This window comes from Misgurnus anguillicaudatus, chromosome 15, assembly GCF_027580225.2.
Source record: "Misgurnus anguillicaudatus chromosome 15, ASM2758022v2, whole genome shotgun sequence".
Taxonomy (NCBI): Eukaryota; Metazoa; Chordata; class Actinopteri; order Cypriniformes; family Cobitidae; genus Misgurnus; species Misgurnus anguillicaudatus.
Window position 1 is genome coordinate 882,466 of NC_073351.2, and position 13,785 is coordinate 896,250.

General features: G+C 37.7%; 1 protein-coding gene across 1 annotated transcript in view; it reads right to left on the reverse strand.

Moving 5' to 3' along the window:
* Nucleotides 1-13,785, reverse strand: part of reln (reelin) — a 376,800-nt gene that overhangs the window by 15,129 nt on the left and 347,886 nt on the right. Inside the window, 6 exon segments of the mRNA XM_055173428.2 lie at nt 2,420-2,518; nt 7,145-7,342; nt 7,422-7,641; nt 7,730-7,887; nt 7,968-8,129; nt 8,212-8,285. Of these exon segments, the coding sequence (XP_055029403.2) occupies nt 2,420-2,518; nt 7,145-7,342; nt 7,422-7,641; nt 7,730-7,887; nt 7,968-8,129; nt 8,212-8,285 (911 nt within the window).

The window sequence follows — 13,785 nt, forward strand, 5'->3', positions numbered from 1 at the left end:
ATGTCAATTGCGCGACCACTCACCTTCATCTGTCTTCATAAAGACCAGTAGGGTTACGTGAATGTCTAAGCTGCATATGCGACAGATCAACTAAGCATGTAGTTCACTGATAAGCAATGAAATATCGCATCCATAATTACAGATAAATCACCTGCGATTATGAATGCAATATTTCCCCGCTTGTCAATGAACTACAGTTCTGTGTAGTAAATGCCGCAATAAAAAAATATAAAAATGGGCCTTTTTTATATTTATCAAGGAACTGGCTTTACTGACGTGATACGATTAATCGTGCAGCCCTAGTCTTAACATTTTCATTTTCCTATTAGAGAGGGGGGCCCCAGTGAAAATTCCTTAAACAAAATAATCTCAAACTTAAACAAACAAACAAAAAAGATTAAATGCTGTAATATCAGTTATGTTGGTTGGTGGCGCTGTTTCTCCGCAGTTTGAGTGCACAACATATATTGTATATATTTCTATAAGTTATGTTCCAGGGCGGCTCCCAGTTTGAGATCACTGTTAATAGTGAATAAACCTCTAGAATTTACAGGTATGGCACCTTAAAAAATTGTATTACTGCTGGGACATGTAAATGTTAGGGTCAAGATTTGCCATAAAGACATATTGTGAGTCATCTTGCCGTTTGCAATGGTTCAGAGTGCTGGAAGGTGTCATGGTACAGAGCCTTTTTTATTTTTTGACACTCACCTAAAGAAACTGAGCATTGCTAACATGACCTCACTTACCTCAGGATCAGAAAATGGGGTTTTGTTCTATTTTAGGTGAATTTTACATGAATTGATTCAGATCAGTTTGGGTCAAAGGAAAAACACGAAACATCCTACAGAGTCCTCTTAGTTTATGAAATACTGTAGAAATACAGTTTCACATCATAAACGTATAGCTGACAACTCTGCAATCTTGCATCTCTGTGACACAATAATGTTGACATGGAGGATCAGGATCTTTATGTATCTCATTGACTCCAGCACCTGGTTGAATCCATAAGTAATTTCAAATATACTGGAGACGTTCTGTTAAACATACTGTAGGTCACCCTGAGCAAGTGTCCACTGAGGGCATATTAAGCCAGACTTTTTTAGCTTTATAGATGATTCATTATTCTGAAAGACCAAAACAAATCAAATCAAATGTTTTTACATACAGTACAATACAGGCGGGTAGATACAGAGAAAATGTGAGAAACCTCATGTTTAGGGCAAAATAAATAAATCTGTTGATTTGCATATGACTTGCAAATGAATTGTTTAGGCCTGATGATGGTGGTTTGCAAGGAAAATATTTCTGGTTAGGAACACAAGCCTGTCAACGGTTTCGGGAATGAACACTAAGTAGTACAGCTTTAATTAAACTAGATCAGTCGTAGAATATGCATGTTGAAGACTCTTTCTTCCTTTATTTCTTAACTTTAACACTGTCTGCATTAAAAAGTGTACTACTCATCCAATTTTATATTTGTGTTGGACTGGATGCTCATCAGGTTCTTTCTTTGTGGGTATACGCTCAGGAATCACCATTGTTCTGGTTGTTATAATGAGAATGGGTACAGGTTTTTTATTTCTGCTTTCCTATATCAGTTGCGATCATGCAATTGTGGTGTTGTGAGTTTTGGATCTTTGCAGCAGTGTTTATAAAACTGCCAATGGATATACTGTCTTTTAAAACTTTTCTACATATTGTCCATTTGTGTGATGGCCTGATGAAGCTCAATAGTGATGTACAAGAAAGGTCAGATAAGGGGAGGGAGGAATAGTCATGCAATCTGGCAACAGCAAAGCACTTACCTGACACTACAGCCATGCCATAGGGAGCAGAATACAGAAGAAAGGAACGGTTATAAGATGCAGGATGGGACTGCTGCTGGCTTGCACAATGGTTTGGGTTTGAGAGTACCCTGACCTGCATTGGCAGGACCAGAGCAACCGAGTGTGCATACAGGTGAATGTTAGCAGGGATGTCAGGCCGGAAAAGTAACAGTTGGGTGGAGAACAGACAATAGAAAAACATTGCAGATGAGACAAACAGGTCATGTTATGGCATGCAAAAGGGGTGATGAGAGAATAAAAAAAAGAGAGAGAGAGAGAGAGAGAGAAAGAGAGCGTGTGAAGGTAAGAAAGTGAGAAGGACGGGTAGTAGATATGTGTATGTATATGATGAGAATAGGAAGTGTATGTCATGTGTAATCTGAATACTGTACTGCTCTGAAGAAATGATGATGATATTCATTATGAATGTATATCATTATTATTATAAGCAACTTTATAATACACATTTTATCACAAGTTTCAGCTGCTTATATCTGACTACTAATATAAACTTTATAATATGTTCAATTTTTTTGTTTTTACTGATGGAGGTAAAGCAGTGTTTATTTTCTGTAAACAGAAGTACTCACAGAATGACTTCCACATGGTCCAAAGCCCACTGGTCATGACCTGCACCGTCATGTCGCGGCTGCCACCATCGTAACAGCACACCTCTCACACGAGCTTCACTACAGTGAACAACATTACAATACATACACTGTTTAATCCAATACACTTGAGCAAAATAAATGTAATGTGTTTACTGACAGTGCACAATAAACAGAGGAAATTGCAAAGATAGGAAACATGGTTAAATGTAGACTTTAGTAGATTGTATGGCTGGATGTCTGAGTGGTACCCACAGAATAATACAGGTTTCAGAGATGACTGGAAGTAATTTGGAAGTTATTTTAGGTGGGTTTCATGACCTTCATTTATCCTTTATTTTAATGGCCAGTAAATAAGCTGTATTAATATGTAGCATATATTGTTGTTATTTAAATAAAAAAATGGCATTCATTGGTAAATGTAGAACAAGCAATTAAAGGTGCAAGCAGCGATGAAAAGGCCCTCGCACCGCCAGCCGATGGGCTCAGCAAAAAAGCAGTGAACAGTGGGGGATATGTATTTAAGTAGGTAAATATATGTTCATGATGCCAGTAGGTGACGCTATGACTGTAACTGAATATTGCCATGTTGATGTGTTCAGTCCAGGACTCTTATCAATCAAGTGAAGAGAGGCAGATTGGACATTGCATAATCAGTGTAAAATATGTCAGTTCCTGTTGCCAGCTGGTGGCGCTATGACCACAAGTGACTATTGACATGTAGATTTGTTCAGTCCAGGATTCTTATCAATCATGTGAAGTTTGGGACAAATCCGACATTGCAGAATCATTGAAAACATGTCACTTCCTGTTGCCAGCAGGTAACGCTGTAACCATAAGTGACTATTGGCATGTAGATGTGTTCAGGTCAGAACTCTTAGCAATCGTGTGAAGTTAGGGGAAAGATTGGACACTGTATGCCTGACTTCCAGTAACCAGTTTCATAGCGAAACATCAAAATTTGACTAGCCAGAACAGACAAAAATTTTAACATAGAATCAAACCCTTCGCAATTAAGCATCACAAAGGCCTTAAGATGAGACTCGCCAAATATAGTGATGATCCGACGAAAACTCTAGGAGTTCGTTAACCCCCTGGGGTGCAAAAATGCGGCGCCACGTTTAAACGTGTTTTCTCCTTATCATAGCAGAATTAACTTAAAATACCCCATCATTAATAATCATACATTTATGTGTTTGACATCATTTGAAAGTGTGAAGGGTCTTCTTTATTTTGTGTACATTCACAAAAACTACAGATCTTTGTGTTTTTGTCAAATAAAGAAAATAAATAGGATGCGCATGCGCATTCAGACACTGCGTGTGTGCGTATTTAAAATCAATGAGTTCAGTATGAAAGCATAGATATCTTAGCCAATATTATTGCAAAGGGCTTTATTACCCACTCTTTTATAAGACAGTACTAACGCATTTGAGAAGAAACACGACAAAGTGCTGCATGTGAAAAGTGTACGTATAGAGAAGAGATACAGAGCTACTTCAAACTATAGCTGTCACATTAATAATCTGAATCATTAATAATAGTATTAAGTCTGACTGCATGTTGATACATATATTCATAGATATAGAATAATTAAATGAGAGACAAATATAATGCCTAGTGTAAGGCACAATCTTTGTAAAACTTCTTTGAAAAAACATTAAGTTAACTTAATTTTAAGAATTTCAATGAGTTACCCCAAAAGCTAATAAATGAATGGCAAAAACACAACTTTTACAACACTGTTATTCAATGTAGAATAAACAGATAATAATAATAATAATAATGTTACTAAATTCTCAACAAAAATGTAATTCAAAACAGTCTTGTATCGTGATGCACATCGTATCGTGGCAGGTCCGTGCACAGGAATTTTTAGGGGCAGTTGCTCTGACCTAAAAAAGTTTTTTTAAACTCACGGCCTATATGAAGGACTGAGAATAACAGGGTCTTTATTAAAATCAGCAAACATGTTTGCCTAATGCCTACCAAAAAAATAGTAGCCTAGGCTGCTTGTCTGCAAGCTATGATAGCTAGCTGCTATCTGTCTGATTATTTAGGCTTAGCAAACTAAGCCTAGATTCATGAAGATTTTAACAGAGGTGGAAAGAGTAGCCAAAAACTTTACTTAAGTAAAAGTACAAGTAACAAAATAAATAATTACTCAAGTAGAAGTAAAAAGTATGCAATGAAAATAATACTCAAGTAGCGAGTTACTAGTTACTCATGAAAAAATAAATCTAGATATACACGCGCGCACACACACACACACAATACAGTGCCCTCCACAAGTATCAGAACAGTAAAGACAAGATTTTTCTGTTTGCTGTGGAGACCAGAAATTGGTAAGAGAAATATCAGTATGTCAGAAGTTTAGAATGTCACATTTTATTAATCTTTGTTTATGTTTCAACACATACATGCTTTAACAACAAAGAACAACAGCAATAAATGCTGACTTATGTGTGTTGTACCCAAATGCACATCAGTGAATCAAACTGATCCTACACATTTTATGCTTTTCATGTGTAAACAATCAGGACACAGCTTAGTGCCCATTAAAAAAAAATAATGTGACAGATTCTGTACTTTTGTCTCATGTTCATCTTTTAATGTTTAGACATTTCTTGACTCCACAGAAAACAGAAGAATACTTATGAAGGACACTTCTACAGTATGTGCAAAACTGCAACATACACAAACAGTACAGAAAAAAGAATACAAACACAGAATAGACAAGCATTTCAAATTAAAGCTATGGTCTACGATTTCAAAGATTGTTCATTATTAATAACCTCGTTTAGATGCTGGTTATGGTTGTACAGTAAAATCCTAACAATATGAAGAGAAAGAAGAATTTAAAAAAATCCATTCAGTCTATTGGGTGTACGGCGGCAGATAAGTTGACCAATGTAAACTGTCCGGCCGGACAGCTTACATTGGTTAACTGCTCTCATCCAATCCCCGCTACACTTGAAAATCCACCTCACGCTCGCGTCTCCACCCCATCGCACACCACCCCGCCCCTCTTCTGCCTGCGACATGAAATTTGTGTCAGTGTATGTTAGCTAGCGAAGCAGCAACATCTCACTCATGGAAAAAAAACTAACTGACAGCAGCAAGCTTCTTGTCCCTACAGTAAAGGTTGGAAGAAAAAGGAAGTCTGTAGAGGAAAGAGAAGAGGTAAAAAAAGTGTGAAAAACGCCGGACTCTAAGTAGAATCAATATAGGGTCCGCCATTGACCGCTGGAGGAAGCTTCAGGGAGATTTGGGGCTGAAAACCGACGCCGACACGGCGGACTTTTTGTTGAACAGGTACGCATTTATTTATACTTTTATTGTGTGAGGTGTTACATAAATACCTTTTTATGAGTCTGACAACATGCTCATGCTGCCGGTCGGCATTGGAATGTTAGCCGTTTAGCATTGCGTATCACGGGTCAAAGTAATTATATTTACAAAGATTGTGTGAGGTGTTACATAAATATCGTTTTATCAGTCTGACAACTTGCTCATGCTGCCAGTCGGCATTGGAATGTTAGCCGTTTAGCATCACGTATCACGGGTCAAAGTAATTATATTTACAAAGATTGTGTGAGGTGTTACATAAATATCGTTTTATCAGTCTGACAACTTGCTCATGCTGCCAGTCGGCATTGGAATGTTAGCCATTTAGCATCGCGTATCACTTCAGTGCACATAACAAAAAAGTTTATAATATGGAACAAAACATTGTTTATGCTGTTTTTTGTCAAAGCTAATTATTACAGTAGCCCTACTACAACAGCCATCTTAATAATTGGCAAATATTAGGCTACCTTCTAATAAAAAAGAATATGTCTATAGATGTCGCAAGAGCAGTGAAATGTTTGTTAGCACGATACGCATAAAGTGGTGCAGGTGCTTGAGCGATGGGCGACTAACTGTTACTTGTTTTAATTGTGTGAGAACGATGACTCGCATATAATTTGAGCCTTTGTCTGCATTGAATTTTGACAAAACAGCAGGATCTTTTTGTTTAGTTCACAAAATTGTTTCAACGAGTTTCCTTTATTAAGACATCTAACATTAATGTCAATGTGGATAAGCAAGTCATCACTGAGCTGACATATCAGACAACAATTGTCGAAAAAGGCAGTGTTTTTAAGCTGGAAATACAACAAATAAAGTTAAAACACTACAATTTTGACTTAAAAATTTCTCTTTTTCAAAAAGCACGCAGAAACAATTTTCTCTCAAAAATACAAACATGTACATACATGTAGCTCATATAATACTGTAGTCCTGTTTATGCTGAACGCAGTGTTATGAGACACTTGCCATTATTATGTTTTAAAGCAACTGAAAAAAGACCAAATGTAAGAGCATGTCACAACCTCTGCCAGTGTCTTAAAATGGTCAGACCCCAGAGGGTTAAGTTACACTGTCTATAAAGTAATTGCGATACTCATCCTTCAGCACTCAATTAGGGTCAAAAAGGGTTTGGTTACTAGGACTTGGTTATAATAGAAAATGTAAGTAGTTTTTACAAACAAACCTTACAAAAACCAGTACTGGTGTGCATGTACAGACAAAAAAATGACACTGATATATGTTAGTACATGTCAGTACAAGGTGTTTGTAAATTAAGGCAGCCCAAATATGCATTTTAGTCTGGGACTAGGGTAAGCCCTGTCCGGGAAACCACCCCAAATTGTGCAGACTTACAGTGGGATGTTGTAGGAGACTCTCTGAGCCTTGATGAAATCTTTTGGCTGATGCTGTGCAATGACATGCCAGCTAACTCCGTTATTGATGCTGTACTGGAGCAGTACGGCCCGGTCAACTGTATCCGCCTGATCCAGGGCAGTATTACAGCTGTCTGTTTGAGACATACTGCCTATCTGCAGTACGAACATGATCTTACTGGTGGAGAGAAAAACTTGTCGATGACGTGATTTAATACAACAGCAAAATTAAGATTCCGAAAAAAATTTTGCGCTACCTGGCACGTGTCAGGTCCAGAAGTCTAGTGATGGCTTGTCTAGTGTCACAGCCATTAAAGTACAGTGAATCCCCATGAGCATGAGGTGAAAGCTGACCGCAGCCGCTGCCCACCCCGCCACCCTGAATCAAACTCCAGCTCTCCTGGGACACCGAACCAGACTCGAAGTTGTCTTTTATGGAGCTGGGCAGGTCGCTGCTAGACGAAGAGCAGTCGTCACCTGAGAAAGACAAAACCTGCACTTGTTTGTTCTGCCGCACATCACATGCGATGGCAAGCGTTATCGACGACAAGGTTGCCATGCCTACCATGATATCCTTCATCACAGATACAGACAGATCCACTGGTACAGTAGCCATGACCACTGCACAAACCCGGACATGCTTCCCCAATGTAGACGTGGTCCACGGCCCAGCTGTATTGCTCACCGGTGGCCTCCTGCTGAATCCAGCGAAACTGTGTTGCGCTGCAGACCAACAGAACATTTAAATATTCACTAACTTGCTTTTTACATTTTTTTTCAAATGTGATTAAGACGGGCCATACCCAGAGGAAACATGGTCAGGCAGCTGAATAGTGACTCTGGTCCACACTGAACTGTTGACTGGACTGTAGATGGAGGACTCGTGAAACTGAAAAGGTGAGCAGCCCACGTTGTTAATGGAAGATGGCAGGCAGGCAGACTGGACTAACTGCCACACATCTGACCTAAGAAAAGAAAAGATATTACCAGATTTTTTTATTTGTTTACCCTCTGTCTCTTTTACACACATCTGACATCCATGCTCACCTTGCATCCCTCCTGTACTGTAAAAGTACAGAATGATGGTCATCACATCTGTCTGCTTCACAGCCAACCACAATCTAAAGTGGACAACAATCAGAATTAATACTGGCCTTCATCCGTCATCGGAAGGAAATGCTATACTCTCTAGAAATCTGACCAATACTCTTACTTCTAATACAGTCTGACTACCCAAGGCCCAGGTCAGGAAACAGATAGATCGGCTTACCCGTTCGTCTGTTAGCTGCCTTCACATGTCAAGATCACATATATCCCAGCACTTAGAGTCTATCTTGCCAGAGTATCAACACATTTCAACTAGGTTCGTTCCTCGAACAAACAAATACAGAGCACCGTTTACCTCGTCTCGTACAAATCTTATTAACAAAAAATTAGAAAACAATACACTTACAGATGAACCTTGAATGTTAAAATTTGGCCTTCTTAACATTAGATCGCTTACAAATAAAGAACCTATTGTCAATGAAATAATTACTGACCAAAACTTAGATGCACTCTGTTTAACAGAAACCTGGCTTAAAGCAGACGATTACATTAGTTTAAACGAATCCACCCCACAAGACTACTATTATAAACACGAACCTCGTTTAAAAGGGAGAGGGGGTGGTGTAGCTACAATATACAACAACATTTTTAAAGTAAACCATAAATCCGAACTAAAATTTAATTCATTTGAAATAATGTTGTTAAATATGGAAATAACTGATCGTAACCACAAACAGCTTTCTTTTGTCCTTGCTACAGTCTATAGACCTCCGGGCCATCACGCAGATTTTCTTAAAGAAATATCAAATTTCCTGTCTGAGCTTGTAGTCACTCTAGATAAAGCTCTTATCGTTGGTGACTTTAATATACACGTTGATAACCCAACAGATACATTAGGATTAGCGTTTATGGATATTCTAAATTCTCTCGATATTAGACAAAACATGACAGGGCCCACGCATACCCGTAGACACACTTTAGACTTAATTCTGTCACTCTGGCTCGGTATTAATGACATCGAAATATCACCTCAGAGCGATGCAGTTTCAGACCATTGCCTTGTCTCATACACGGTACTTCTAGATAGGATCACTCGATCAACAATATGCTACCGACTAGCCAGAACAATAATTTCCACCACTAAAGATAACTTTATTAGCACTCTTCCAGACCTGTCCTAAATGAAACATGTTGCAGATAACCGTGAAGATCTAGATATTGAAATAGAAAACCTGAACAGTATTTGAAGAGTTTGGTTCCAAAACGCAATAAATCCATTTTGACAAATTTTGGTAAAAACGTGTTTTCTATACCAAGAAAGTGACAAGATGAAAATAACTATTTTCTGTTACAAACTTTCACACAGCATCTTTAGGTTATAAAAACATAAAAAATTCAAATCCATAAGTTGATTTTCAAAGATTTATTATAAAAACGGATTATTTTTTCCACAAAATGCAATAAATCCATGACAAGTTTTTATTCAAAATGCTATAAATCTATTGAATTAATAGTCAAGTCTGAAGTCTTTGAGCTTGAGTCCAAGTCAAGTCTGAAGTCTCTGGGCTCGAGTCCAAGTCAAGTCTCAAGTCTCGTTGTAACAAATAAAACTCTAATAACAAATAAAGAAATTATAAACATTTATAAAAAAGTTGCACATTAAGTAAGGTCTAAAATTAGCATTAGGTACAGAAATTAAATTAAATGGATAATAACACTGTCTTTATTGTACAAATTAAATATTATTATTATATTTTTGAGCAATAGACGTGATTTTCTGTTTGTCTTGGGTTGTTTGATTAACATAAATGACACATACTTAAGTAGGTTAATTGTGGTTACTGTCTTTTTATTAAGAACAAATAAGCCAAGATTGGTTTCTGGTTTCTTAAGACATAAACAAAAATGTTTTTATTAGAAAAAGAATACTGTGAGATCATTTTGTGTGTGTGTGCCCTGTCAAGAAAAGAAAGATTTTATGTTGGCTTAACTTTTGAAACACTTCTCTGTATGTGCACTACTAAGGGCACTGAAACGCGTGTTCAAACACATGTGGAGCGCTTCAGGAAGAAGATGCAGCAGTCGCTTCACATAAAAACGTTAGGTTGTTTTTCATTGCTCTATTCAGCAAATGTATGTTAATGGACTACACTGTATGACACAAAGTAGCGCAACTCTGGACCTGACTGGAGCTGGACCGGACACACTTAACCGCATGTGCGTACAGAAATCTGCTCAATTGAGCGCCTTTTTGCGGTTAAATTGTTTAACCATTTAAACAATTGCGAGCCTTAATAACAAGTTAATGATAAACTTACCCTATTTAAATTGCATATTAATCCGCGAATCGCATGCGAGCCGAACCGCGGATCCGTCACAGCACTACCCAAAGCTTCAGATGAGTGGGACAGCAGCAGCCGGTGCATTCGATTCGCGGCCGCGCGCGCGGAGCAGATACGTCACGTGTCACGTCGTGGGCAGGTTGTAGGTAACAGAGGGAGGGGTATGACAGCGAGCTCATCAGACGTTTCCTAAAAATAAACATTGTTCACGAGTCGCGCGGCTCGAGTCCGAGTCGAGTCTGAAGTCTTTGAGGGTCGAGTCTCAAGTCGAGTCTGAAGTCACTGTGTGTGCGACTTAAGTCGCACTCGAGTCCGAGTCTCAAACTCGAGTCCCCATCTCTGGTACACACTAATTAAAAATATAAACATTAATGTTATTAATCAAAACACTTACTTTGTCATATTAAGAACCCTGTCATTGCGGTTACTTGACGTCTTCGCTTAACGTCTTTCACAGCGATCAGCTGTAAAATGTTTTTGGTCCTGCTCGATTTTCGTTGACTTTGAGTAAAATAATGTAAAGTTTTTCATAAGATCCTCTGGGGTCAATGTGTTAGCATGAAAAGCTTGATGCTGTCGGGAGAACAAGCACCCGTCTCCCGAGTGCCTCTCAGGGAAATTATTAGATGTTGATGGCTTACGTTTCTTTCCCATCACAGAAAACCATCACAGGTTTATCAATGCAATTAAAGTATTATTTTCTTTTGTTTGTTGATCACAAAGTACAAAGTAGATGAAGAAAACTAGGACTCCATGTACTCAGCACGCCGCCATGTTTGTTTACATTGCGTGAATGGTGCGCTGTGGGATTTATTGCGTTCTGTAAAAAAGGGGGAGTGGCGTTTATCGCATTTTGGGAAAAAGGGGAGAAAAGATGACAGAATAACACGGCGGATATTGGATTTTGCGTAAAATTAAGAATTTACTTTTAACTACTGACCTGATATAATGCTGATTTTGGCAGTAACTCATTTTTTTCAAAAATGGCGTTTATCGCGTTTTGGAACCAAACTCTTCATTTGTTCTAACACAGTGGATGCCGTTGCTCCCATTCGAAAAAAAAAATCTAAGAAAAAAGGCCAGCTCCATGGTATGACCATCATACTGCAGCCCTTAAAAAGTAGCTAGAAAAATGGAAAGAAATTATAGAAGCACAAAGCTAGAGGTATGGTGTGCAGCATGGAAAGAGAGTGTTCAACACTACAGACAGGCTATAAAAATCACCAGATCTACATATCTCGGCAATCTTATTAAAGAATATCCTTATTAAAGTTTCCTCTTTAGCACAGTTGCGAAACTGACTAGAAATAAATAACAAACAGAACCTACTAATAAACTCCCCCACAAAAGTAACGACTTCATGAATTTCTTTACTAAGAAAATTACGATTATTAGGGAACACATTGTAGGTACGCAAGCAGCCACCACTCTACCCAATAATACATTTAACGCTAGCTTACCATACGAACCTCTTGAGTCATTTAAACCTACTACAATAGAAGAGCTATCTAAATTAGTAAAGCCATCCAAATCATCGTCCTGTATATTAGACCCCGTTCCCACAAAATTACTCAAAGAGGTATTCCCTGTAGTGTCACACCCAGTACTAAATATCTTTAACTCATCACTAGAATTAGGCTACATTCCAACAGCTTTCAAACTAGCAGTTATTAGACCGCTCATTAACTCATTCACCGCCAGCCTTTTTGAGAAAAGTTGCCCACCTACATTTTTGTGATTTTAACAAAATTTTCACAAAGTTCCTTGCAGGAAAAATTATTAATATAAATATATAAACATACAAATTATATCAAATTAAAGAACACACCCTCTGCTTTCAATCAAACAATAAACAAACAAACAAAATGGGGAAAAAACGTTTCATTATATATTTATTTTTCCACTTAATTTAACCATTGAAATATGGATATTTCTCTTCAAAAATACAACATTTTGAGCAAAAAGCTTAAAAAATTGCGTTTTTTTAAAGGAATTTATGTTAGAGATCAGACTCAGAATGACTATCAAACATAAAGGCATTTAAAATAAATTTTAATATCTTTTTAACATCCGTTTTTGATAAATTCGTTTTGGCGCCATTACACTTTCACTTTGAAATTCGTCCAGAAAGGCACGTTTATTAGTTAAATATGAACTTATAAATGACGAGATAACTCGTCAATGGCGGTGAATGAGTTAAAAAACCACACCTTGTCCAGGGAGATCTTAATAACTTTAGACCAATCTCAAATCTCCCTTTTCTTTCCAAAATATTAGAAAAGGTAGTGGCAAGCCAGCTACGCACATTCTTAGCAAATAATAGTACGTATGAAAAGTTCCAATCAGGATTCAGGCCCCACCATAGCACAGAGACAGCACTGCCTGGAGTTACAAATGACCTTCTCCTAACATCCGATCGTGGCGAAATCTCACTCCTTATATTATAAGACCTTAGTTCAGCCTTTGATACAATAGATCACACAATCTTACTCAATAGGCTAGAAAACTGTGTTGGCATCAGTGGTCAGGCGCTAGCTAACCAATCGCTATCACTTTTTCTATGTAAATGAAGAGGAGTCATATCACTCCCTGGTTAAATAAGGCGTACCGCAGGATCCATTTTAGGTCCTATCCTGTTCTCGTTATATATGTTACCTCTAGGCAGGGGCGCCGCTAGCAATTTTGGGCCCTATGAAAGAATAGGGGGTCAGGCCCCCACCATACCCATTTCGCACCAAACATACAATCCAACATACTGTAGCTATTCAAAATCTTTGTCTGTAATTTAATAATACAGAACTATTTATTTTGCTATTGTTATGACCACAATTATCAGCATTTATAGACACCTACAATGTCTGCAGCTAAGATAATTTATTGTGCAATGTAAATTTAATTGAAAAATACAGTACATTAATCGAATATTCAGAGAAAATGCAACGTTCTTAAAGATTAAAGATAAATGTGACCATGCCTGTGAAAACCCAGCTGAGGTATTTATTTGTGATTTACTGTATTCCACATAAATTCATCCTACATAATGTAAAGAACATTTTGTGAAAATATAAACTTGATATCTTTAATATTGACTGAGTAATGTCATGTCAGCGATTGAAATCATAGTGAAATTAATGCTTGAAATTAAACTGTGATGCTTTTTACTTCACAATAAGATTTGAGACTTTAGTCTGATTTTCACATGCAGTCTCAGTGACATACTTGAGCTGTTACA